A 24,122-nucleotide genomic window follows, 5' to 3' on the forward strand; every position below is an offset into this window, starting at 1 on the left:
TGTCTCTGCTGCCCCCTGTTGTCGTTGTGTTCTGTTTGTGGTTCGAGTGCCGTCCTCTCTTTCTTGACTTTGTGGTTTTTTTCTTTTTTTCTTCCTTCCTTCCTTCCTTCCTTCCTTCCTTCCTTCCTTCCTTCCTTCCTTCCTTCCTTCCTTCCTTCCTTCCTTCCTTCCTTCCCTCCCTTTCTCCGTTTCCTCCCTCCTTTCCTCCTTCTTGCCTCCCTGCCTCGCACCCTTCCTCTTCTATCCCCTATCCTCCATCACCCATGCCTCTCATCTTCCCTTTCCCCCTCCCCCACTCACTCACCTCACTGTCCCCATTCCCCACCCTGCCTCTCCCCGACCCTCCCTGTCTCTCTCTGTCTCTCTTTCTCTGTCTCTCACTGTCTCTCAGGTCCACAGCGTCTCATACTCTACACCAGTATTGCTGTCCTACTCAGGTCCTTGACTCCATGAAGCTTACCCCCTCAGGCAGGCTGGCAGAGAGCAGGTAAGAGCTAGACCCATCCCTCCCCCAATCCTTCACCGGTGCAGAGAAATAGGCAAAAACATTGCCACACCCTCCCCTTATCTCCCTCTAGCCCCTGGAGTGACTGTGGCATGGGTGGCAGAGCGCGTGAGGAGAATGATTGGGGGACCAGGTTAGGAGACCAAAGAGGACATTGAGCACTTGTTTATAGTTTGTCCTGCCTTAAAAATTCTTCCCTAGATACCTGTCACCAAAAGCAGGAGTGTTTGGCCCTAGAATATAGAACATTTGAACTGTTTTCAAAGGATGAGTAAGAGTTTGCCATTTGGATAAGATAGGGAAGGGTATTTAGGCAGAGGGAACAATCTGCCCACACCTTGGGAGAACATTATTTCCAAGTTAATTGGAAAACACATTTTACATTTTCTAATTATAATGCAATAAAATGAGATATTAATAGCAATGGCAAAAAGGCTAGGCCCATTTGAAAGTTTAAAAATAATTATGTTAAAGAGGAAAGAAGAGGGGAATTTATGGACTATTTAGAATAAATGCCAATGAGAATACTGTATATCAAGGCCTATGGAATATGACTATGGGGTTCCCACAGGAAAATGTGTGGTCTTAAATGCTTTTACCAGAGAACAAGACAGTTTAAATTGAATGAACTAATTATTCCACTCAAGAATGTAGAAAAAGAACAACCAAGTGAAAGCAGAATAAAATAATTACCGTAGATAAAAACCAGAAATTAGTGAAATAGAAAACAAAAGATTTGATTGACTAAGAGGTAGGTTTTGAAAAGGCCAGTAAACTGGACAAATTGTCCTCTGGCAGATATGTTTGAGAAAAGGCAAGAAAACAAAATAATCTATGATAAAAGCAATTTAACCACAGATTCTGAGGAGACAATACATGTCATAAGAAAATGCTTTGTATAATTTTATGGCAGTAAATGTGAAAATCTAGATGAAATGGGTGGTATTGTAGGAAAATATAAATTACCAAATGACTTAAGAAGTGGCAGAAAACCTGAGCAGAATAGAATAAGTTTAAAAGATGGCCAAAAAGTTTTCTCCTCAGAAATAATACCAGGCTTAATTGGTATGGAAATTCTATAGAATCTTGAATGATTCAATGATAATAGGAGAAGATTGACAGCTTCCCAGTTCATTCTAGAGGCCCAGTGCACAAATTCGTGCACCAGTGGGGTCCCTCGGCCTGGCCTGCGGGATCAGGCCGAAACTGGCTCTTCAGTATCCCCCGAGGGGTCCCGGATTGTGAGAGGGTGCAAGCCAGGCTGAGGGACCCCACTGGTGCAGGTGCACATTCGGGGCCAGGGAGGGACATGGGAGGTTGGCCAGCCAGGAAGGGACCACAGGAAGGTTCCAGGGCATGTCTGGCCCATCTTGCTCAGTCCCTATTGGCCAGACCCCAGCAGCAAGCTAACATACAAGTCAGAGCATCTGCCCCCTGGTGGTCAGTGCATGTCATAGCGACTGGTCAACCAGTTGACTGTCTGCCCCCTACTGGTCAGTGCACTTAATAGTGAACGGTTGAGTGGCCTTAGCATATCATTAGCATATTATGCTTTGATTGGTTGAACAGCCTACTGATCTACCAGACACAGCATATTAGGCTTTTATTATATAGGATATAAAAATAAACAGAAGGTTAGTATAGCCTGAACTGGTTTGGCTCAGTGGATAGAACGTTGGCCTGCAGACTGAAGGGTCCCAGGTTTGATTCCAGTCAAGGGTGTGTACCTTGGTTGCAGGCACATCCCCAGTAGGGAGTGTACAGGAGGCAGCTGATCGATGTTTCTCTCTCATCGATGTTTCTAACTCTCTATCCCTCACCCCTCCTCTCTGTAAAAAATCAATAAAATATATTTTTTTAAAAAGAAAGCTAATATAATTGGACAGGATTAGACAAAAAGAGGAAAACTATAGTCTAATCTCACATATTAATAGAGTAATAAATATTTTAATTATCAAACTGAATCCATCAGTGTATTAAAAGATGAATGTGTCATGACAAAGGAAGGTTTGTCCCAGTAGTGCAGGGATTGTTCAACATTGGGAAAGATGTTATTGTAATTAATTGCATTAATAGATTCAAGAGGAAAGATCATATAACTATCTCCATAAATGCTGGGGGGAAAATCATCTGGTAAAATTACATATTTATTTATTTATTTATTTATTTATTTATTCTTTATTGATTAAAGTGTTACACATGTCTCCTTTTCCGCCCATTGACCTACATATTCATTCTTGATTTAAAAACTCATAGTGTCTTAGTTATCTTGCTGCATTGGGGTAATTTGTTACACAGTAATAGATAACTAGTACAGTAAGTTAGGAATCAATTAAAACTTCCTTAACTTGGTAAAGAATTTTTGTTCGAAACCAAAGACAATCATCAAATGTAACAGGGAAGTACTAGGTAAATTTCCATTAAATTCAGGAACAAAATAAGGATGACTGCTATCACTGTCATTAGCCATTATTTTTCTGGAAGTTAAACAAATGGGATTTAAAAAAAAGAAATAAGTGGTATAAATATTAGAAACAGTCAGAGTTAGCGTGATTTGAAGATCATATGGGTGTCAACTTAGATAAACAGAATAAAGCAAAAAATTATTACAACTAATAGGAAAATTCGGTGAGATGGCTAGATACAGGATAAACATACACCTAAAGAGCTTCTCTGAATGCTAGCAATAACTAATTAGAAGACATAATAGAAAAAGATTTTATTCACAATAGCAAAAAAATTTATAAAATCCCTAGGAATTTACAAGAAATGTGAAATAGTTTTCTATAGAAAACTATAAAAGTTCACACACACACAAAACAACTATAAAATTTCATCAAAGGCTGTAAGGAAACTTGAATAAATTAAGAGTCCTATCCTATTCCTGGATGGGAAGATTCAACAAGGTAAAAATGACATTCCCTCCCCAATTTGGTCAAAAGGTTCTATGCATTTCTCATTCAAATTTCAGTGGTATTTTCTTTGAGAATTGGGCAATTGGATTTTGAAGTTCGTTTGGAAGAGTAAATGCCCATGAATTACTAAGAAAAGTTTTTTAAAAGATCAATGAAGTGCTCGCTTCGGCAGCACATATACTAAAATTGGAACGATACAGAGAAGATTAGCATGGCCCCTGCGCAAGGATGACACGCAAATTCGTGAAGCGTTCCATATTTTAAAGAAAAAATAAATAAATAAAAAATAAAAGATCAATGAAGAGGGACTTGCCCTAGTTGATACAAAAAATTTACCATAAAACTGCAATAATTAGAAATATTATATCATCACAGAAACAGAAGAATACATAAATGGAACAAAATAGAGAGTTTAGAAACAAATCCAAATGTTCATATGGGAATTTAATTTAGGATAAAGAACACATTTCAAATGAGTGGGATGAGTCAGTAAATGGGATGGGATTATTGGCTACCACTTGGAAAAAATTAAATTAAACCCTTACCTCATACATAAACAAATACAAAAAATAAAGCTGTAAAACTGCCAAAGGAAAATCCAGATTTTTTTTTCACATTTAGTCAATGTAGGGATTTTATTTTTTGCCTCCATGTGTCCTTTTAAAAAATTTTTATTTTTATTGTTAACTCCACCCGGCCCCCACCCTACCCCCTCGCCCCAGGCATTCACCATACTATTGTTTGTGTCCCTGGGCTATGCATATATGCATATAAATTCTTAGGTTAATCTCTTCCCTTGCCCTCCCCCCCCCCCCAATTTCCCTCTGAGATCTATCAGAATATTTAGTATTAGGGTAGAAAAGCCTTTCTGAGCATGACTTAAAAACCCATAAGCCATAAAGTGAAGAGCAGTAATTTCAACTACATTAATGTTAAGAACTTCTGTGTGGAGAAGGATGCTATATACAAAGTTGAAACATAAACAACAGGCTAGGAGAAAGTATTTGTTACATAGATATCAGGCAAAGGTTCCTATCTCTGTTTGTATCTATATTGTCTCCTGGAAATCAATAAGAAAAAAGGTGTAGAACCCATTTAAAATGGAGAAATAAAATGATTTGAAAATTCAGGGAAGAAATAGACAATTAGCTAATGAATGAGAAAGAATGCTCAAGCTTACTAAAGCCAAATAAATATAACTAAAACAACAATGAAGCATCAATTTGGAAGGAATAAAATTTAAAATATTGAAAGGGTTGTGAGGAAACAGAACCTCTCACTTACCTTGATTGGAGTGCAAATTGGTACCATTGTTTTAATGGGACAATTTTATTAGTTGCTACCAGAATCTTAAATGTCATATACTAGTACTTCCAAGCTAGGAACCATGTCTTAAAGCTAGATTTCTCTAAGGTTTTACTACTGTATGGATCCCAATTTGGCCAGCAGAGAGAGGCTTTCCTGAAATACCTCAATTCCAACTGCAAATCTAAGTCATACTTTATCATATATCCTTATAGGATAGCATTCTCAACCAACTCTTTTTTTTTAATGTTTTTCTATTGATTTCGAGAGAGGAAGGGAGAGGGAGAGAAAGATAGAAACATCAATGATGAGAGAGCACACCCCTCCCCCGACTGCCACTGGGGATTGAGCTGCAACCCAGGCATGTGCCCTGACCAGAAATTGAACTGTGACCTCTTGGTTCATGGGAAAATGCTCAACCACTGAGCTACACTGGCTGGGCTCAACCAACTCTTAATGAAAAGCTTGCATGACGTATGCTTCTCAAGATAAAAACAGGATTATATTAGCAGGAATACTCTATTTGTATTTAATCTGTAAAAGTGTTAAAGCAACAGAAATAACTTTTTATCTACATTTTAAACAAAATGTTCATTCCTTTGGCCCAGCAATTCAATGTTTAGGAACTTATCCTTCAAAACTACTTCCAGACATATGCAAAGACATTCATTGCAGCATGGTTTGTAATAGCGAAAAATTAAAACTACCTGAATGTCCATCACTAAGGAACAGCTTTTCCTTCATGATCCATCTTCATGATTACTCTATAGCAGATTAAAAGAAAAAGATTTATCTCAATACACTGGCATGGAAAGATCTCCAAGACTTATTATTATATGAAAAAAGCAAGTTGCAGAACAGGGCTTATAATATGCTCCCATTCTTGTAGGGAAAACAAAATCCCCATAACAACAATGACATGTTATATGCACCCTGTCACAATTTCAAAAGCATTGGCCTATTTCTTTGGTGCCATTTCCTTGCTTTTACTAGCTCATTTCCCTTCTCCTCTATATCTTTTTCCTGTATCTACTGTTCAGATCTTGCTTCTTTTTTTAATAACTAGCTGAAAGACCACCTCATTCATTTAGCAAACGTTTGTCCTGCCTGCCCTTGGTTAGGCCTTGTGCTGAACCTTGGTTGGATATGGGAGTGAACTGTATCTAGTTCTACCATTAGGGAGTTCAAGTTTTAGAAGGGAGACACATAGACAATGACAGTGGAGTATGGTTTGGGATGGGACAGAAGTAGGCTCAGAGGGCTGCCAGAGGAGGAGCACCTAACCTTTCTATATCCTACAGGAGGGGACATGTATATTGAGTGTTGAAATAGTAATAGTTTTCCTTCTTCCCCCATCCCTGCCAGAAATAGTTGTCCACTTTTGGCTCTTCCAAGTGGTATGACCTAATGGGGGGAAAATGGTTGAGTCAGTACCTTTATTCAAGTCCAAGTTTGGCCACTTACCAACTCTATGACTTGGGGCAAGACATTTAACATCTGAGCCTCTGTTTCCTGTCTGTGTAATGAGGATAATGCCTACTTATCTCTCAGGGCTGATTGGAGATGATAAAAGTAAAACTCCTGGGTGACTATCAACTCTTGAAGGGCAGAGACTATCTGTGTCTTGTTTTCCTATGGTCAAGTGTGTGGCATTGGATTAGATGGGATCGAAAATCTGTACGTGTCTGGGGATGGTTCTGGAGAAAAGGGTGGCCTGGCCATACTGGGGCTTTGGGATGAGGCTGAAAGTAGTACATGGGATGGAGGGGATTGTACCAAAAGAAGAAAGAACCAGGTCCCTGGCCTTGCATGAAGGTGACACAGGAGGGAAAGTCAAAGTAGGTGGCTCTGGGAAATGGAGCCCTGGCAGGGCATTCTGGCCTTGGGTTTTGGTCCTGTTTTGTTTTGTTGTTGTTTTAATATATTTTTATTGATTTCAGAGAGGAAACGAGAGGGAGAGATAGAAACATCAATGATGAGAGAGAATCATTGATTGGCTGCCACCTGCAGGCCCCTTACTGGGAATCCAGCCCGCAACCCTGGCATGTGCCCCAACCAGGAATGGAACTGTGACCTCCTGGTTCATAGGTTGATGCTCAACCATTGAGCCATGCCAGCTGGGCTGTTGTTGTTTTTTGTTTTGTTTTTTCTTTGCTGATGCTATCTCTCAATCTCATAGTCCAAGGCAGGGAAGCATGGTCGACCAATACTTGCATTGGTGCCAACACATCTCAATTTCAATCCCAACTCTGTCACTCACTAGCTGAACCACTCACTTCACATCTCTTAGCCTACCTCCTTATCTGTTAAAAAGGACACAATACCACCAACATCATGGGGTTTATTTATTGAAGAGTAGATGAGATCATAAATAGAACTCACCTCGCTGAGTGCCTGGCACACAATGGGTACTCAAAACAGTGTAACAGTTGTTAGTATTCATTTCAGTAGACACTTATGGAGTTCTGCTATGGCTACAGTCTGTGCTGGGTAATGGTTCTTGCCTTCCACAAGTTCCCAGTCAGTTGGGGAGACTGAGAAGGGCTATAAGAGAGGAGAGCACAGGGGACTGTGGAAGCCCAGAGGAAGGGATCTGGCCCTGGCTAGGTCTGATGCAGGTCCACTCAGCCTAAGAGCTAAGCCTTAGAGGATGTGTAAGAGTTAGCTAGGGACAGAAGGAGAAGTGTGGAAGAACGGTCCAGGCAGAAGGAACAGTATATGCAAAAGAACCTGGATGTTATTGGGTAGAGCCAGAGGTTCTTAACCTGGAGTGTATGGGCCCCAGATGGGCTTCAAGTGGCCCATGAGCCTCCTGAAACTGAATGAAAAATGTTGTGTGTATATACCTATGTGTATTTTTTTGTCAGGGAGATGGTTAATGACTTTCATTAAATACTTAAAGGGTTTGTGTTTCTCCCAAAAGGTTAAGAATCAGTGTTTCTGGTGACGAACTGTCATGTGAATGGATTATAAATAGGAGAGGAATTTAGTAACATTTGTCATTTAGAAACATCACATTCGCAGTATGAAAAATGGATTCTGTGCATGGAGGCCAGCTGGAAGACACAAACTGGAGTGTTAGCATAGAAGAAATGGATTTGAGCAGGGCTACTGTTGCACTACTCCAGTGGGCACCATTCACATAGAAGCATTTTAACTTCAAATTATGGAATCTAAATCCTTTGAGAGTTATTAATGAAACAGCACCAATAGAAGTTGAGGGAAAGAGAGGAGTCAAGGATGAATTGGTGTTAGCAGAGGTCCAGGGGGACAGAGTCCAGGGTAATGGTGCAGTAGGAAAAGGGAACCCCTATTAGTGCTAACCCAGCCCCCAAAGTCTTTGGTCCCAGACGTAATTATTACCTTCCATCCTACTCCTGATACTTGGAAATCCTGAGGGACACTGGAGACACTTCTCTATGGATTTTGGAGAGGAATTACTTCTGGTTTGTGAATTTTCTGAAGAAAGTGGTGTTTGAGCCAGTCATTTGACGTTCATAAAGATTGTGAGAGGTAGAAGTGGGAGAGGATGCTCTAAGTGTATAAACAAAGACCTGGAGGTAAGAAATGGTGAAACTAAACATTGGCGTGTGTAGAGATTAGACATGCTTCAAACAGCTGTCTGGGGAATCCAGGCTTCTTTTTGGTGGTAGGCAGCTGGAGAGCCATGAGCAGTTCTTGAGTAGGGAAAATGACACGATCAAATGAGCACTTTAGAATGAAGGGAAACTAGGGAGGAGGCTGTTGTAGTAACCCAAGAGAGAGATAAGCTAAGGTAGTGGCAATGGGGAGGGAGCAGAGGAGATGGATTTGAGAGGTGATTGGGAAGAAGAGAGGACCAGAGTTAAAGACTAAAAAGACAATGGGTGAGGGTGGGAGGTGGAGATGACTGAGGGTGGAGTTCACAGTAAGTGCTAGTGTTCAGACCTGGCAATGCATTCATCCATTTGACAAATATTTATTGAGTCCCAGGCACTGTGCTGGGGATTAGGGGTAAGCACTGAACAAAACAGATGCCTGTCTTGATAGATCTTACAGTGGGTGAGATAGATAATTCATAAGTAAACAACTAAATAGTATATAGTCTGTGTCTGGTGCCACACCTATCTTGGGGAGGAATATCAGTGCAAAAGCCTTAAGGCAAGTGCACTCATTATGTTTGAGAGACATTAGAGAGACCAGTGTGATTGCAGAGTGAACAAGGAGCAAGAAGAGTAGAAAATGAGGTGGTAGGGGGCAGGTGATGTATTTATAGCTTTTGGGATCTATTTAGTAGGTAGAATAAATAGGATTTGGTCACTGGAATTGCTAAGGGAGCAGGAAGAATCTAGGGTGACTCCCAGGTGTGTTCTGGGCTTGGGCAACTGGATGAATGGTGGTGCCTTTGGTAAGGTGGGAAATGCAGGAAGATATGTTTGCAGTGGTAAGATGGTGGGTTAGAGGTGAGCTCTGAAGGCCCTAAGGGCCATCCTGGTGGAGCTTCCAGCAAACCTTAGGCAAGATGGGTCTGGGACCCAGGAGAGAGACCATGCTAGAGAGAGAGCTGCAGGGGTCCTCAGCGATACCTGAAGTTATGCAATGGAATGAGATCAGTGACAGAGTGTGGAATGAAAGAGAACAGCACCAGAGCAGAACTGGGTAAGAGGTACTAACACATAAGGAATGGGGAGAGGAAGAAGGGCTGGGGTGGGCAGAGAAGTAGGAGGAAAACCAGCAGGGAGTAGGCTCACTGAAGCAGAGGAAGGAAAGAGCCCTCTGTGCACTGGAGGGGCTTGTTAAGAGTGGCAAATGTTACAGTTGGGGAAGTAAGATGAGGGTGGAAGAGAGTCTGTTGGCTTTAACCACTAGGAGGTCCTGGGCGACCTTACTAAGAGCAGTTTCCATGGTGTGGTGGGCGCATGAGGCAGATTGCAGTGGGTTGAAGAGCTTGTGGGAGGTACTGAAATGGAGATGGCCAGTGTAGACGAATTTCTCAAGAAGTTTAGCTGTGAAGAGGAGAGAGGGGCAGTAAGTGCTAGAGGGAGATGTGGGGGCAGATAGAGGGTTTTTTATTCCCAGATGGGAGAGACTTGAGCTTCTATAAATGTTGGTAGGAAGGAGGCACCGAGAGGGAGAGGTTGAAATACAGAAGGGAGAGGGGATGATTGCTGTGGAGGAGGTAGCAGGGGTGGGCTCCAGAGCCCAGGTGGAGGGACTGGCCTTAAATAGCATAGGGAAGGAAATCAGAGGTGGTGGTGATAGTGGGGTGAGGGGAATACAAGGGCATTGAGAGAATTGGTGAAAGAAATGCTTCAGGAAAGTTCAAAGCCATAAATGGGGATTCCTGGCCAAGGGCATGGATGCTGGAGCTAGGAGGAAGCAAAGAATACTTTTGGTTGGGAGTCAGGGAGGGCTTCCTGCAGGAAGCAGCATTTGAGCTGGGCCATGAAGTTCAGATGGGATTTCAATAGGCAAAGATCTGGGCAGAAGGAAGAAATAGAATTAGCAAAGGCATAGAGGCGTGAAGAGGCTGGGCATGCTGATGGAATCATGAACAAGCTAGTTTGATGAAGGCTGGGCATGAGTGAGCAGGATAACATTGATGTCATTGATAATGACAAGTAATAGTAAGTTACCATGTATGAAGCACCAGACCTACCCTGTGGTAGGTGCTTTACATACTTGAATTTATTTAATCCCACCAAGCCCTGAGGAATAGCTATTTCCTCATTTTGCAGACAAGGAAAATAAGTCCTAGAGAAGTGAAGAAATAGAACCAAGTTCATCCAGCTAGAAGGTGGTGGGCTGATAATGAAAACTCAGGTCAGTCTGACTCTAAAGTCCAAGGAGTGGGGAGCCAAAGTGGGTGTCTGAGCAGAAGAGATTCATGGTCGAAGGTGGGCTTCAGGAAGGCTAATGTGGTCCAAGAGGGTAGGAGGAAGAAATCAGGAAATGGCTGCAGTGTCAGGGTGAAGGGTAGCAGGGGCCTGGCCTGGATAGGAGGGAAGTGAGCAGAGGGCCTGAAAGATTATTTGTTCCTCATGACAGCCTTGAGAGATGTGGAGCCTGCTTCTCCTTTTATAGATGAGGAATGGGAGACTCAGAGAGGGGGAGCTACATGCTCGGGACTTGAGCCCTAGTTCATGTGATTCTGTTGACTCAGGGGCTCTGTGGAACAATGTGTCAGAGGGAATTCTGACTACAAGGAGGGTGTGTGTGCAAGCGTGCCTGCGTGCGCATGTATGAGTGTGAGCGTGCTGCGTGTGAGTGTGAGCGTGCCTGTGTGTGTGTGCGCGCGTGCGCGTGCTTGTCTGTCTGTGAGATGGACAGCAGTGCCTTCCCTCGCCTATCCTCTTTCCTTCCCTCCTCTTCCCAATCCTCCAATTTCCTGGATTCCATACCTACTGCCTCTCCCAAGCCAAGGGGTCCAGGAGTGGAGTGATACTGTTTCATGGGCTCTCTGCAGATCAGGCTTTTCACTCCCAAGGCACCGGGTCCCACAGCCCCGGCCCCTAGTCCTACTGTCTGTCCACCCACCCCTTGAAACTGTAGTGCAGCTCCAATGACTGCCACATGCAGACTGGCCCCTGGGACAACTCCACAGTGCTCTCAGGACAGGCGTTTATTCCTGCAATGACTCCTCCCTGCCTCTGTGGCACTTCTATGTGGGTGCAAATGGCCACCCTGGGAATTACATTCAGCTCATGAGCAGTGAATAACCACCACCACCACCACATCCCCATTGCTCTTCTTTGCCAGGCACTTGACGTATGTTCCAGCCCTTTCAACAACCCAGTGGGGTTGGCCTATGAGCCCCGTTTTTTTTACAGATGAGAAAACTGAGGCTCCAAGAGGGGTGATAATATGCCTTGGGGACATAGCCTGGAAGCACTTGTAGAGCTGGCATTGGAACCCAGGTCTGTTTGCATTCAAAGCTGTGAGCTTTCCACACTCCATTTCTAAGTATCTCCTAGTTTCCCAAGCCCAAGCCTTCAGGAAATACAAATCTTTGTCCTTCAGGGGCAGGGTGGATTTCTAGAGCTAGTGCCAAATTCACCAAAGGCCCTAGAGGGATGAGTCTGAGGCTTGGAACTCCAGGTTTACATCCTGACACTAACTCTCATCCAGGTATGTGGCCTGGGGCAGGTAATCTACCCTCTCTGAGCTTCAATTCCCTCATCTCTGAAATGTTGCAGAGTTGTGCAAGGTGGGAGGGGGGTGGTTAAATGAGGTGAAGTACTGCAAAGTGCTCCAGAGGGCAAATTGCTACTATTTATATTCAAATTAAAAGTTGGGTGCCAGTCTGGTCTGCAGTGGAGTTTATATACTCTTCCTAAAACCTGAGACTGAGCCCTAGTAGGGTGTGGCCAAGCACAATCTGGCTGGCCTCCCCATTCTGACCTCCATCATTGCCCCACCTCCCTGGTTCCAGCCCTTCATGTATCTCCCCTGCTCTGCAAACTAATGCCTCTGCCTCTCTCTGTCACCCGCCGCCTGTGGCCTCTACCCTGCCCTTCCTGGTCCCAGGGAAGAGGAGGAGGAGGAGACTGAGGAAGAGGAAGAGGAAGACGCTCATCAGTTCTGCTGTCCAGCCTCCGAGTGCAGCAGTCCCTCCTCTCGGTAACTGAGAGGACAAGGGCCATTTTCTATGCAGAAGCAAAAGCCTTAACCAGCCCCCTTCCCTCTTCCCCGCATCCCCCATGGGACCCCATCCCTGCTTCAAGAACCAGATGGGCAAGCATAGTGCCCCTTCCCTCCCCTACCTCCTTCTTGGAATTTCTACCCCCACTGCTGTCTCCCCTGGACTCCAGCCCCCGAAATCATAAAGGCTGGAGCCTTAGATCTGTCTAAAATGTGGAAGCAGCAGAGCTTGGAGCTTGGAACCTGGAGCCTCCCATACCTGCACCCCACTTCCCAGGCACCCTGGAACCTGCCACTCCTGGAGAGGTCTCCAAATGACATCCCAAGGACCTACCTCTGTCCTCTGTGAGCACAAACAGAGATGCAGGGTGCCTAGGGCTCAGAGGACCAGACGGGGGCGGGCCCCGACCTGCCAAGTTCCCCGTCGCTCTCCCTTGCTGTGGCCATTGCTGCCATCTCTTCCACTGCTTGAGGGCTTTGTCCCATGCCCCCTGCCACTCCCATAGTGCTCTGTAAATATGATCAGGAGGAAAAGGCCTTTCAGAGTGGGTGTTGCTGTGTACAAAGGAATTTCCATCAATAAAAGCTGATCTCTTCTCTCTGTCTGATGTATGTTCCACCCCACTCCTGCTTCCCTCTCCTATCCTCACCAGGGCCTTACCTGCTTTCTTATCCAGGGCTGGGAACAGTGGCTGGGAGAGAGGATAGGGTTTAATTTGAGGTATTGTCAACACCCTAATCATGAATGAATGGTGTGGTGTTCTCACCACATGCAAGCCTATTGCCTTCTCCAGCCCCTCAGCCTGAGGAAGTGTGAGCTGGCCAACTTGGACGAACTTGGCCCCTCTGCTACCTAATTTACTCATGTGTAAAAGGAGGAGGGAGGTTTGACCAGAGGATCTCCAAGGGCTTCTCCAGCTCTGACATTCTGTCAATCTGAGATGCCACAATGATAAGAAAGTGTGAATTGAAGATATGATCATTCAGTGATACATTTCATGCAATCCTGTAGTTTCTATTTCTACAGTAATTTTGGATTCTCCAATCTCCTGTGGTTTTAAGATTTCATGATTCTGACATTTCAAAAAATTTCTGATGGTGGGATTTAAATATTCTGAGATGTTAAGAGTCCTTGATTCTGTTCTTTCAAGATTTTGATTCTACAGTTTTAGGGATCTCTGGATCTGAGGGGAAGCCATTTCCCCCAGATGCAATGATCCTAAATGTTTATGCATCTGCCAGAAGCTGGTTCTAAGAATCCCTGGAGGCTGTCGGCAGGAGGATAAAAGGTGTCCTTTATGAGGTATAGGACCCACATCTTCTATCATGTGTCTATGTTAGGAGCAAATCCAGGAGATTCCCAAGTGGGCACATACCCCAAGACTTTCCCTTTCTGTGCCTTTGGCAGTAGATGAATCTGATTTTACCTTTGGTTCTGCTGCTTATTCTCTGTGTAAACTGGAACCAGGATTTTCTTCTTGTGCTTCATTTTCCTCCTGAGTGCAGTGAGAATATACCTCTCTGGGTTGTCATGCATATTAGCAAGAAAACACAAGGAACCCAGCATGGGGTCTGGTGCATGGTTGGGCAAGTGTGCAGTGATTGGTGGCTCTTGTTTTGATTAAGGCCCATGTGAGAATCCCTCCTCTCCTTTCTTTCCTCCTTCCCTTCAGCATCTCGATCACATTGATCCCATAGTTTTTCCAGAGGCTCACCTCCTTCTCTCACTCATTGCTTCACTCAGTCACTCAACTCATCTACTCATTTATTCATTCATACTCTCATTTATTTCTTCCCTCCCTCTCTTCCTCTTTCCCTTATTTATTCTTCCACCTATTGTGTGCAAGGCTTCAAGCTAAGTACTGAGAGGGATCTAAAGACAGTGGCTGTGTTCTCCATAAGTTATCTCCCAGAGGAGATGAGAAATCTTTTGGGGAAATAGGCAGGCTGTGAAGGGTTGAAATGATTGAGCACATATGGCTTAAGTAATGAGCTAAATATGTTCTTAGCCCAAAGAGAAGAGAGATATCAAGGTGGGCTGAGGGGTGGTGTCCAAGAGAGCTTGCTGGAGAAGGAGGGGCAAGAGTGGAAGGCTGGGAAGAGTTTGAGTAGGTGTAGAGAGGTGAGAAGGCATTACAGGAGAGAGAAACAGAATGGACAAAAGCTTGGTGGAGAACTCTAGGGTTGTGTTGGGGAATGGTGTGTAGATTGCTCTGTTTGACTAACTCTCCAGGGCATGTGGGTCTAGGTGACCCACGTCTGAGAAGTGGGAGAACATTTGATTGGAGATAGAAGGAAGTAGGGGGGCCAAGGGTCCAACTAAATGAAGAGAAGAGGCAAGTCAGGGTCAAATGGCCAGCGTGGGAGGTACGGTGTAGACTCCTGTGTGGGCAACTGAATTGGCTGAGGTCCTGTGCTGTGGAAAGGGGGTAGGTTTCTATCAGTTGTGATAGAAATGTGTCTGTGCATATGTGTGCATGTCTTTGCATGAGGCGGCAGGTCTAACAGGAGCGAGAGACTGTACACTGGTATATATCTGAGGGAATGTGATTGTGTAAGGCTGGGTGTGAGGAATTCTGAGTGTGTGAGGTGGCGACTTTCTGTGCCTGGTGGAGAGAATCACAAGACTGGATATGGGTGGCTTTTGTGCATAGTGGGCTGTGGCTTCTAGAGGGATAGTCATCAGGCAGGATGGTCACTCGGACACACATGACTACCACCTGTGCTCTTAGGGTACCAAGGTGGCTGCTTGCTGAGTGCTGGGCCTGGGCCTGGAGGACCCACAGAGATGACTCACACAAGCCAGTGCCCTTGGGAAAGAGGAGCAGGGTGGGTGGTGGACACTTCAATAGATAACTACAAGTTAGCTGGAGATGAGGACCACGGTGACATGAGTACACTGGATACAGGGGAGAGTAGCTGACCCTGTCAGATACTGAGTCAGAACCAACTTCTCAGGAGGGCTCACCTGCACAGGGTGCTGCAAGATGCAAATGAGCTTCCCCAGACCAATGGAGTCTGCAGGTAAAGGGGAGAGGGAGGGCACCCCCAGTGGAAGAAACCAAGTAAGAGCATGAGCACAGGCATGGCGGTGCCCATCAGCTCGATGCCTAGGAAGTGTAAGTAGCCTGCTATTGCCTACTCTAGGAGCTTAAAGGTTGGGGAGGGGGAGGCTGGACAGATTCAGCTAAAAAGCAAAAAAGGGGACTTGGTGTTTTGTGGTTATTTGTATAACATGGTTTATTTCCCTTCATGCAGATAGGGGACTTAGATTCTCATCCTGTGCGACCCTGGGCAAGTCACTTTGTGTGTTGGGACCTCATTTTGCATCTGTGGGATTGTCAGGTTCATAAAGTCCATCCCAGTGTGAATCTTCTACCCTCAGCCAGCCCAACCCATGATCCATTGCTCTCACAGCTGCCACTTCTGCCTTCTCACCTCAGGCTTTCCTGGTTCCTCCTGGGTTGCTTCCTCACTCATGCACTCCATAAATATTTCCCAGCCTCTGGCCCTCTGCATGCCCCTGTGGGAAGGCAATGGAAACTGGAAAATGCAGGACTCCATCTTGGAGGGGCTACTCAGTGCGTGGTGGCAAGAGCAGGAGCCTTGATATGATTCCTGGCTCCACCACTGCTGAGCTTTGAGACTGTGGGTAAGCTCCTTCATCTCTCGGTACCTCAGTTTCCTCATCTGTGTTATCCCCATCAGGAGAACAACCCAGACCTTGCAGGGTTGCTAGGCCTAGCAAAAAGTAGCTACTCAGTACGTGATAACTATTATTTTTAGGGCTGCAAAGAAGCGGAGCTGGGATTCAAACCCAGGTCTGTGTGCTTGCCAGCCCATGTTTGGCACTCTCTATCCAGGCTTCCTTCTCCCCTGCCAGCCCCTGGGCCAAGCCAGGCTGGCCTCAGGTTTGGGATCTCTTGTGTTGCTGGGATTGGACACAGAAACAGTTTGCAGAAGTCTTCCTCCAGAGCCCGGTGCCCCTGGCCTCATCTCGGTGCACTGACCTCCTCATCTTGTTTTCTCATCTCTCACTTCCGGTCCCCCCCTTCCAGCCCAAGTTGTCATGGGGATAGTCTTCAGCATCCCTGGCTTCCTCTTGCCCTCATCTTATGGTATCTATAGCAACAGCCCCCATTCATTTCCATGGCAACTGCATCCTGATCCCATCCCCTGCTGGCTGCCTGGCTCCGGGCAGTGCCAATAAAGGGAAGGAGGGAGAGAGACCTCCCATTCAGAGCAGCAACCCCGGAGGGTTGGTACCTCTGCCATGGGCAGGCTACTATGAATCCATACAGAAAGTCCTGCCCCGTTTCTCCCCATCTTAGTGCCTTGACTCACAAGTTCCTTCACTCCTCATCTCTATCACCTGTCCTTAGCCAAGGCACCATTCAATAGCTTCCTCCCACAGGAGGCCTTCAGGCAGCAGAGGAACTAACAGGGCTCTGGGTTTGGAATCCCTGTTCTGCCACTTGCTGAGACCTTTGGCAGTCACTTCCGCGTTCGGAGCCTTTTTGCTCACATTCAGAATAGGGATCCTAATTCTTCCTTCACGTTTGCCTTGCAGATTAAATAATGTGCAGAAATTGCCTGACACAGGGAAGGTGCACCATAAGTGCGAGTTTATTTTTATTCTGCTCAGCCACCCCCAAGCAGAAGGAATCTTTCTCCTGAGCTCCCCCAGCACCTCCTCTGTTCGCCAGCCCTGAGAACTTTCAGCTTTGTACTGTGGTTATTTGTGTAACGTGGTTTATTTCCCCTGGTGCAGAAGTTGCTCTCAGTTCCCCCATAGAATAGCCCAGCAGAGAGTGCACATGGGGCACAGGTTGTGTGTGTGTGTGTGTGTGTGTGTGTGTGTGTGTGTGTGTGTGTGAGAGAGAGAGAGAGAGAGAGAGAGAGAGAGAGAGAGAGAAATTTTCCATCTGATCAGCTGTCTCTGAGAGCAATGCCCCCAAGCATCGTCCTTTTTGCCAGGCCCTCTAGGGGGAGCCTGAGCTGACAGCCTGACCTCCCTGCCACTATTCTCTTTGCAACTAAAAGAGGGTGTGGAGCTCCCAAGGGGGTAATTGCCAAAGAGTGGAGAGTCGAGGGCAGCACAGAGCTAGAAGTGGGGAGAGATAGCAAGATGTCATGAAAAGACAGCCTGGGTCCGACCGTTGTGACTCAGAGGTTTAGCATCAATCTATGGACCAGGAGGTCACATTCGATTCCCAGTCAGGGCACGTGCCCAGGTTGTAGGGTGTGCAAGAGGCAGCTGGTAGATGATTCTCTCTCATGGTTGTTTCTATTCCTCTTTCCCTTCCTCTCTCTAAAATTTAAAAAAAAAAAAAAAAAAGACAGTGTGGGCCCTAGATTTGCATCCTGACTTTCTCACTTAATAGCTGTGTGATCTTGAGCCCGTTTATATCACCTCTCTGAGCCTCAGTGTCCTCATCTATTAAATGGTGCCTGCCTCAGTAAGTTGTGAGGCTTCAATGAACTAACTAATGCCCTTGTTTTAAGGATCGTGGTGACTCGAGGGCCCTATGGCAGCACAGAGAAGGGGCCTGCCTATAAGCCAACCTGTGTGAGGGGGCGGGCAGGCATGGAAGGGCAGACCTGAGCTATATGTTGGAGGGTAAGCAGAAGGTTGCCAGATTGGGGTATTGGGGGTAGTGGGCATAAGAGACAGAGATCGGGTCAGGAGAGCCATTCCATGGCGATGGTGAAGAAGTTGGGAGATTGTCCCATGGATGATAATTCCTGAAACACCTGTTAGATCATGTCCCTCCTCCACTCATCTCAATCAGAGCAAAAACCAATCTTTATTGCCTCAGTGGTTAGAGCATCAGTCAGTCCGCACACCGAAGGGTTGTGGGTTCAATTCCCGGTCAAGGGCATGTACCTGGGTTGCAGGTTTGATCCCTGGCCCCGGTGGGGATGTGTGCAGGAGATCGATGTGTCTCTCACATCAATGTTTCTCTCTTTCTCTCTGTCTGTCTGTCTGTCTCTCCCCATCCCTTCCACACACTCTAAAAAAAAATCAATGGACCCTGGGTGGCGTGGTTGAGCGTTGAACTATGAACCAGGAGGTCATGGTTTGTTTCCTGGTCAGGGCATATGCCCAGGTTGTGGGCTCAATCCCCAGTGTGGGGTGTGCAGGAGGCAGCCAGTTGATGATTCTCTTTCATCATTGATATTTCTATCTCGGTCCCTCTCCCTTCCTCTCTGAAATCAGTAAAAATATTTAAAAAAATAAAAAAATGAATGACAAAAAATATCCCCGGGTGAGGAGTAACAGCAACAAAAAGTCAGTCTTTGTTATGGGCTCAATGCCCTCATGATTTGGCCCCTTGTTACCTCTCTGATCTTATCTCCTGTCACTTTCCTTACTGTCACTGCTCCAGCTACACTGCTTTTCAATCAATCATGCCAGGCACAGTTCTACCTCAGGGCCTTTGCACCGGTTCTGCCCTCTCTCTGCACTGCTCTTGCCTCAATAACCACACAGCTCACTCTTTCACTTCCATCAGGGCTCTGCTGATAGGCCGTTCCTTCAAAAAGACCTTCCCTGGCCACCACATCTAAAACAGCATCTTCCTTCCTAGCACTTATCTCTACCTGAAATGATAGTATATATTTATAGTCTGCTTCTCCCGCTACAATGTCACCTCCCCAAGGGAACAGATCTTCTGTGTCTTGTTCACTGGTACATTTGCAGCCCCCAGCACTGTGCCTGGCACAGAGAGCGTGCTCAGTCATTGTTCGCTGGTTGAGTCATGAGGAGCCATGGAAGTGTTTTAGTGGGAGAGCAAAATAGTCAGATTTGTACTTGGGAAAGCTCTCTCTGGCCACAGGTTGGAGAAAGGATTAGACGCTGTGGTCAAAATTTAGGTGAGAGGCCCTAGCTGGTTTGACTCAGTGGATAGAGTGTTGGCTCATGGACTGAAGGGTCCTGGGTTCGATTCCGGTCAAGGGCACATACTGGTTGCAGGCTCAATCCCCCACCCTTGAGCCTCGGTTGGGCACGTGTGGGAGGCAACCAATGGATTTGTCTCTCTTACATGGGTGTTTCTATCTCTCCCCCTCCCTTCTACTCTCTCTAAAAATCAATGGAAAAATATCCTCGGGTGAGGATTAACAAACAAAAAATTTAGGTGAAAGGACTTACCTGTCCTCTCAGCTAATAAGCCTACCAGAGCTCATTCATTGACTGCCGCACTCTGGAAGTTTTTATTGAGCACCTACTCTCTCCAGGCCTTGTCCTCTGTGTTCCTTAGGAGGTTACCAAATTCTCTTCTTCTTGGGCTGGGATTCTGGGAGTCATGACCACAAGTAGCTGTCACGCTTTGCCAAAGATAACCTGCGCCATAAAAAGGGGGAGCTCAGAACAGGATCAGGCATGGCTTCTGGCTGGAGGCAGGCTCCGGGAGGGCTTCTTAGTGGTGGCATATGACCCGAATCTTGATGGAACTGGGTTGTGGGGGGATTTCTCAGATTGCAGATGGCAGAGATGATAGGGACTGCATTTCAGGTGAAAGGTACTGTATGCACAGCTTTGGCGGTGGAAAGCAGAAGAGTATTGGGGAGAAACAGGATCTGGAGCAGGCTGGCGGGAAGGGTGGCTGGGGTAGGGGACTGGCAACCAACTCTGCATGGCTTAATGTTGAAGAGTGAGCTCTGGAGTCAGACTGCCTGGACTTGGATCCTGGCTCTGTCATGAATAGCTGCGTGTGATCATAGATCTGTTCCTTAAGCTCTCTGGGCCTCGGTTCCTTGATGTGTAACATGAAGATAAATAACAATACCTATTTCATAGGGTTGTTTGGAAGAGTAAACAAGTTATTAAATGTGAAGTGGTAAGAACAGTGGCTGAACATGCTCCGAGCTCCCTAAGCATTAGCTGTTATCTTGGGAGAAAACTCAAACGCCACAATAAGGAACTTGGGCTATCTCTTGTGAGCAGTGGGAGCTATGGATGGTTCATGAACAAACGAGACAGTTTATCAGAATTGAGCTGGGGTTGTGTACTGGGAGACAGAGGTTTGAGAAGTGGTGGGCAAGATGATTCTGCAGTCCTGAGCGGGAGGGAAGGAGCATCTTAGATGCCTGGGGTAGGGGCCAGGGGTTGGGCGGAGTCTGACTCCTGAAGGGGAACTTACCAGGCCCCTGAGGTCCAGGAGGAGAGAGAATTTGGGGTAAAAGGCAGCCCCCCAGTTTGTTTCCACCTGGCTCCTAGTAGGCCTCAGACTGATGCTTGGGAGGGAGGAAGATGAACAGTGGGCGGGAGCTAAACCCCTGCAGCCCAGGACCTGGCCTTGTGGGTGCAGCTTCCCCACTGAGCCCAGCACCCAGCCCAGAGTGCTCTTCTGCGGGGCTGCCAGGCCTGCTGCAGCTCTACTTCCTGCACTGGTAGGGAGCCCGCCACACCCACCTCAGCTCTCCTCTGCCCTGTACCATGGCCTTTGCCAAGTAGGGGCTGGGGAGTGGCCCCTTAACCCTTTCACCAGCCAAGAGCCCTCTGAACCCTGTGCCTGCCCAAATCAGACCATTACCTGGGCCCAGCCACACCCATTCCCCCCAACCACAACCCTCTCCAGGCCTCACCAGATCTTGCTCTTAATTCTCTCCCCTGTTGGCCAACCTCTGTGGCTCCTCGCCGTGTCCTCTGGGCTCTGGGCGGCTGGGCTCTGTCGCCACCTGGGTTCCCTGGCAGCCTGGTTGTCATGGCACCATGGAAGCAGGTCTGGTGGAACAACAGCTGTGTAACCAGGGCAGGCAAGGCCCAGTGCCTAGCTCCTGCCACTCTTCTGCCTTGAGACCCCTGTGTCCCTCCCCCAGCTGAGCAGAGAAGGCCATGAGGAGAAAAAGGAAGCTGCCCCGCAGGGCAGCTCTTTACCTGTGAGGATGCTGCATGGGAAGCGACTCCCACTGTCACTGAGCCCTGTGCCCTGGGAACTGGCCAGGCCCAAGTCCAGGCCTCTAAGGGCAGGGGTGAGGCTTCAGGGGGCAGGGCGGGGCAGGGAGGGGAGAGCGTGGATACACGGATGCCAGGAGTGGGCCTGGGGCTGGGACAGGGCTGATCTGGGGTGGTGCTGGGGATCAGACAGGGAGGGAAACCTTGACACACACAGTGTGGGGGACAGACCTGTGAGGGGAAGAGGTCTGGGGGGAGGGGAGCTATAAGGGAAATGGCCCATCAAGGTGGATTTGGAGGTGGAGCTGTTAGGATAGGATTATTAGAAAAAAAAAGGGGGCCTTGTGGGGAAAAGACCAGGAAGAAACAAGTCTGGTAAAAAGTCTGTAAGGGGACGTGGCCATGAGGGGACCAGGCAGTGAGGGGCAGACAAAACTGAGAAGACCACACCCTAAGGGAAAGGAGTCGGAGGATGGAGCTATGAGTAGGGATAGGGCCTGTGAGGGGAGAGGGCCCTTGAAGATAGAGCTGTGAGCGGATGGGGCCGAAGTAGAATGAGGTCAGGGCTGTGATGGCAAGGGGGCCTGAAGGGAAGGGACCATGAGGGCAGTGAGGGGCAGGAAGGACTGTCTAGCTTGGGGGCAGGTAGGACTGCTTTCTGGCCTTTAAGTGTTGGGGTCCCTGTATCTGTGAAGAAGCTGAGGGGGATGGGGTTGCGGAAGGGATTTGGTCCACACGCTCAGTCTGGCCCAGCAGGCATCCTTTGTTCCCACATCCTGGCTTATCTTATCTAATCCCCACAGTGTGGAGGGTGATGCCCCAGGCAGTGACCTGAGCACAGCGGTTGATAGTCCTGGGAGCCAACCCCCCTACCGGCTGAGCCAGCTGCCCTCCAGCAGCAGCCATATGGGGGGTCCCCCTGCTGGGGTGGGCCTTCCCTGGGCTCAGCGGGCTCGCCTCCAGCCAGCCAGTGTGGCCTTGAGGAAGCAGGAGGAGGAGGAGATAAAGCGCTCCAAGGCCCTGTCGGACAGCTACGAACTCTCCACGGACCTGCAGGACAAGAAGGTACAGAGGACATGGCTCTGCTTGGGAATGGGAGTAGGAATGAGGCTATGAGGGAACCAAGGGAGGGAGGGGTTGGGATGTGGCACTTGAGGGCCATACGCACAGAGGGATAGTGAGACTGGAGGGGGAGAAGACTGGTTCCAGGACCCTTCACCCTATTGGGGGCTCATTCACCACCTATTCACCAAGTATCCACTCCCTCAGCAGATACTGATTTAGCTCCCGGCTGGGCATTGGAGATGTAAAAATGAATGGGACCTGGATCTGGGTCTCAAAAATCTCTGTCTGATGGGAGAAGCACACACTTAAGTTGACAATTTCAGGAGAATATGCTACAATATATCACATATACCACACAAGATATTGCTTAGCTAAAGGGAAGGGCACAAAAATACTACATATAGAAAAAAAAAACTGGAAGGACATATACCAAAATTTTAATTGTCGTTATGCCTAGGTGTTGGGACTTTAAGTGAGCCAACTTTCTTCCCTCCCTCCCTTCCTCCCTCCCTCCCTCCCTCCCTCCCTTCTTTCCTTCCCTCCCTCTCTCCCTCCATGTCCTCCCTCTCTCTCCTCCCTTCTCTTTTTCTTCCTCCTTCATCTCCTTCCTGCTCTCAGTTTTTCTTTCTTTCTTTCCTTCTTTCTTTCTTTCTTTCTTTCTTTCTTTCTTTCTTTCTTTCTTTCATTTTTATTGAATTTATTGGGGTGACACTGGTTAATAAAATTATATAGGTTTCAAGTGTACAATTCTGTAATACATCATCTGTGTGCTCACCACCCCAAGTCAAGTCTCCTTCGGTCTCCCTTTATCCCTCCTTTACCCTCTTTTATCTCCCCCACCCTTTCCCTCTGGTGATCACCATGCTGTTGTCTGTGTCTATGAGTTTTTTGTTTTTGCTTTTTGTTTAATCCCTACTCCCTTCCCTTCCCTTCCCTTCCATTCCCTTCCATTCCCTTCTCTTTCTTTTCCTTCCTTCCTCTTCCCTTCCCTTCCTCTTCCTTTCTTGCTTCCCTTCCCCTCCCTCCCCTCCCTCCCTCCCTCCCTTCCTTCCTTCTTTCCTTCCTTCCTTCCTTCCTTCCTTCCTTCCTTCCTTCCTTCCTTCCTTCCTTCCTTCCTTTTTTGGCTTCTCTGTTTTTTCTAACTTTTTTGGAATACTGACTACTTCTTGTAAATAATAAAAGAAAACCACAACACAGTCCCATGTGACAAGCAGTGTCTGAGATTAGAGTGGAAAGGGTACTTGAGCACGCAGCCTGGTGCCTTCAGGCAGCTGTAAGCAGTTAGCTGTGTCTCGGTGGTGGTGTGGTTGAGGTCCAGGGACATGAGACTTTTATGAGTCTGACCCTGTTCCCCTCGACCCTCCCCTGCCAGGTGGAAATGCTGGAGAGGAAGTACGGGGGCTCCTTCTTGAGCCGTAGGGCTGCCAGGACCATCCAGACGGCCTTCCGCCAGTACCGCATGAACAAGAACTTTGAGCGGCTCCGCAGCTCAGCTTCGGAAAGCCGCATGTCCAGACGGATCATCCTTTCCAACATGCGGATGCAGTTCTCCTTTGAGGAGTACGAGAAGGCCCAGAACCCTGCGTACTTCGAGGGCAAGCCTGCCTCGCTGGACGAGGGTGCCATGGCTGGTGCCCGGAGCCACCTGCTTGAACGGGGCCTCCCATATGCAGGCTCCTGTGGAGGGGGCATCGATGGTGGGGGAAGCTCTGTCACCACATCGGGAGAGTTTTCCAATGACATCACAGAGCTGGAGGACTCCTTCTCCAAACAGGTCAGCATCCCCTGAAAAGGGCCTTTCCTCCCCATCCCT

At 47.2% G+C, this 24,122-nt stretch overlaps 1 protein-coding gene across 5 annotated transcripts in view; it reads left to right on the plus strand.

Moving 5' to 3' along the window:
• IQSEC2 (IQ motif and Sec7 domain ArfGEF 2) overlaps window positions 1-24,122 on the plus strand; it is an 86,836-nt gene that overhangs the window by 40,837 nt on the left and 21,877 nt on the right. For 2 of the 5 annotated variants that reach the window (XM_080653466.1, XM_080653467.1), the window contains exons 3-4: window positions 22,048-22,309; window positions 23,682-24,083. In XM_080653466.1, the coding sequence (XP_080509592.1) occupies window positions 22,048-22,309; window positions 23,682-24,083 (664 nt within the window). Of the gene's footprint in view, window positions 1-391; window positions 488-12,231; window positions 12,947-22,047; window positions 22,310-23,681; window positions 24,084-24,122 lie in introns of those variants that run through there. The other 3 variants (XM_080653468.1, XM_080653469.1, XM_080653470.1) reach the window with 2 other exon arrangements.

Source organism: Plecotus auritus (assembly GCF_963455305.1).
Source record: "Plecotus auritus genome assembly, chromosome: X".
Lineage (NCBI taxonomy): Eukaryota > Metazoa > Chordata > Mammalia > Chiroptera > Vespertilionidae > Plecotus > Plecotus auritus.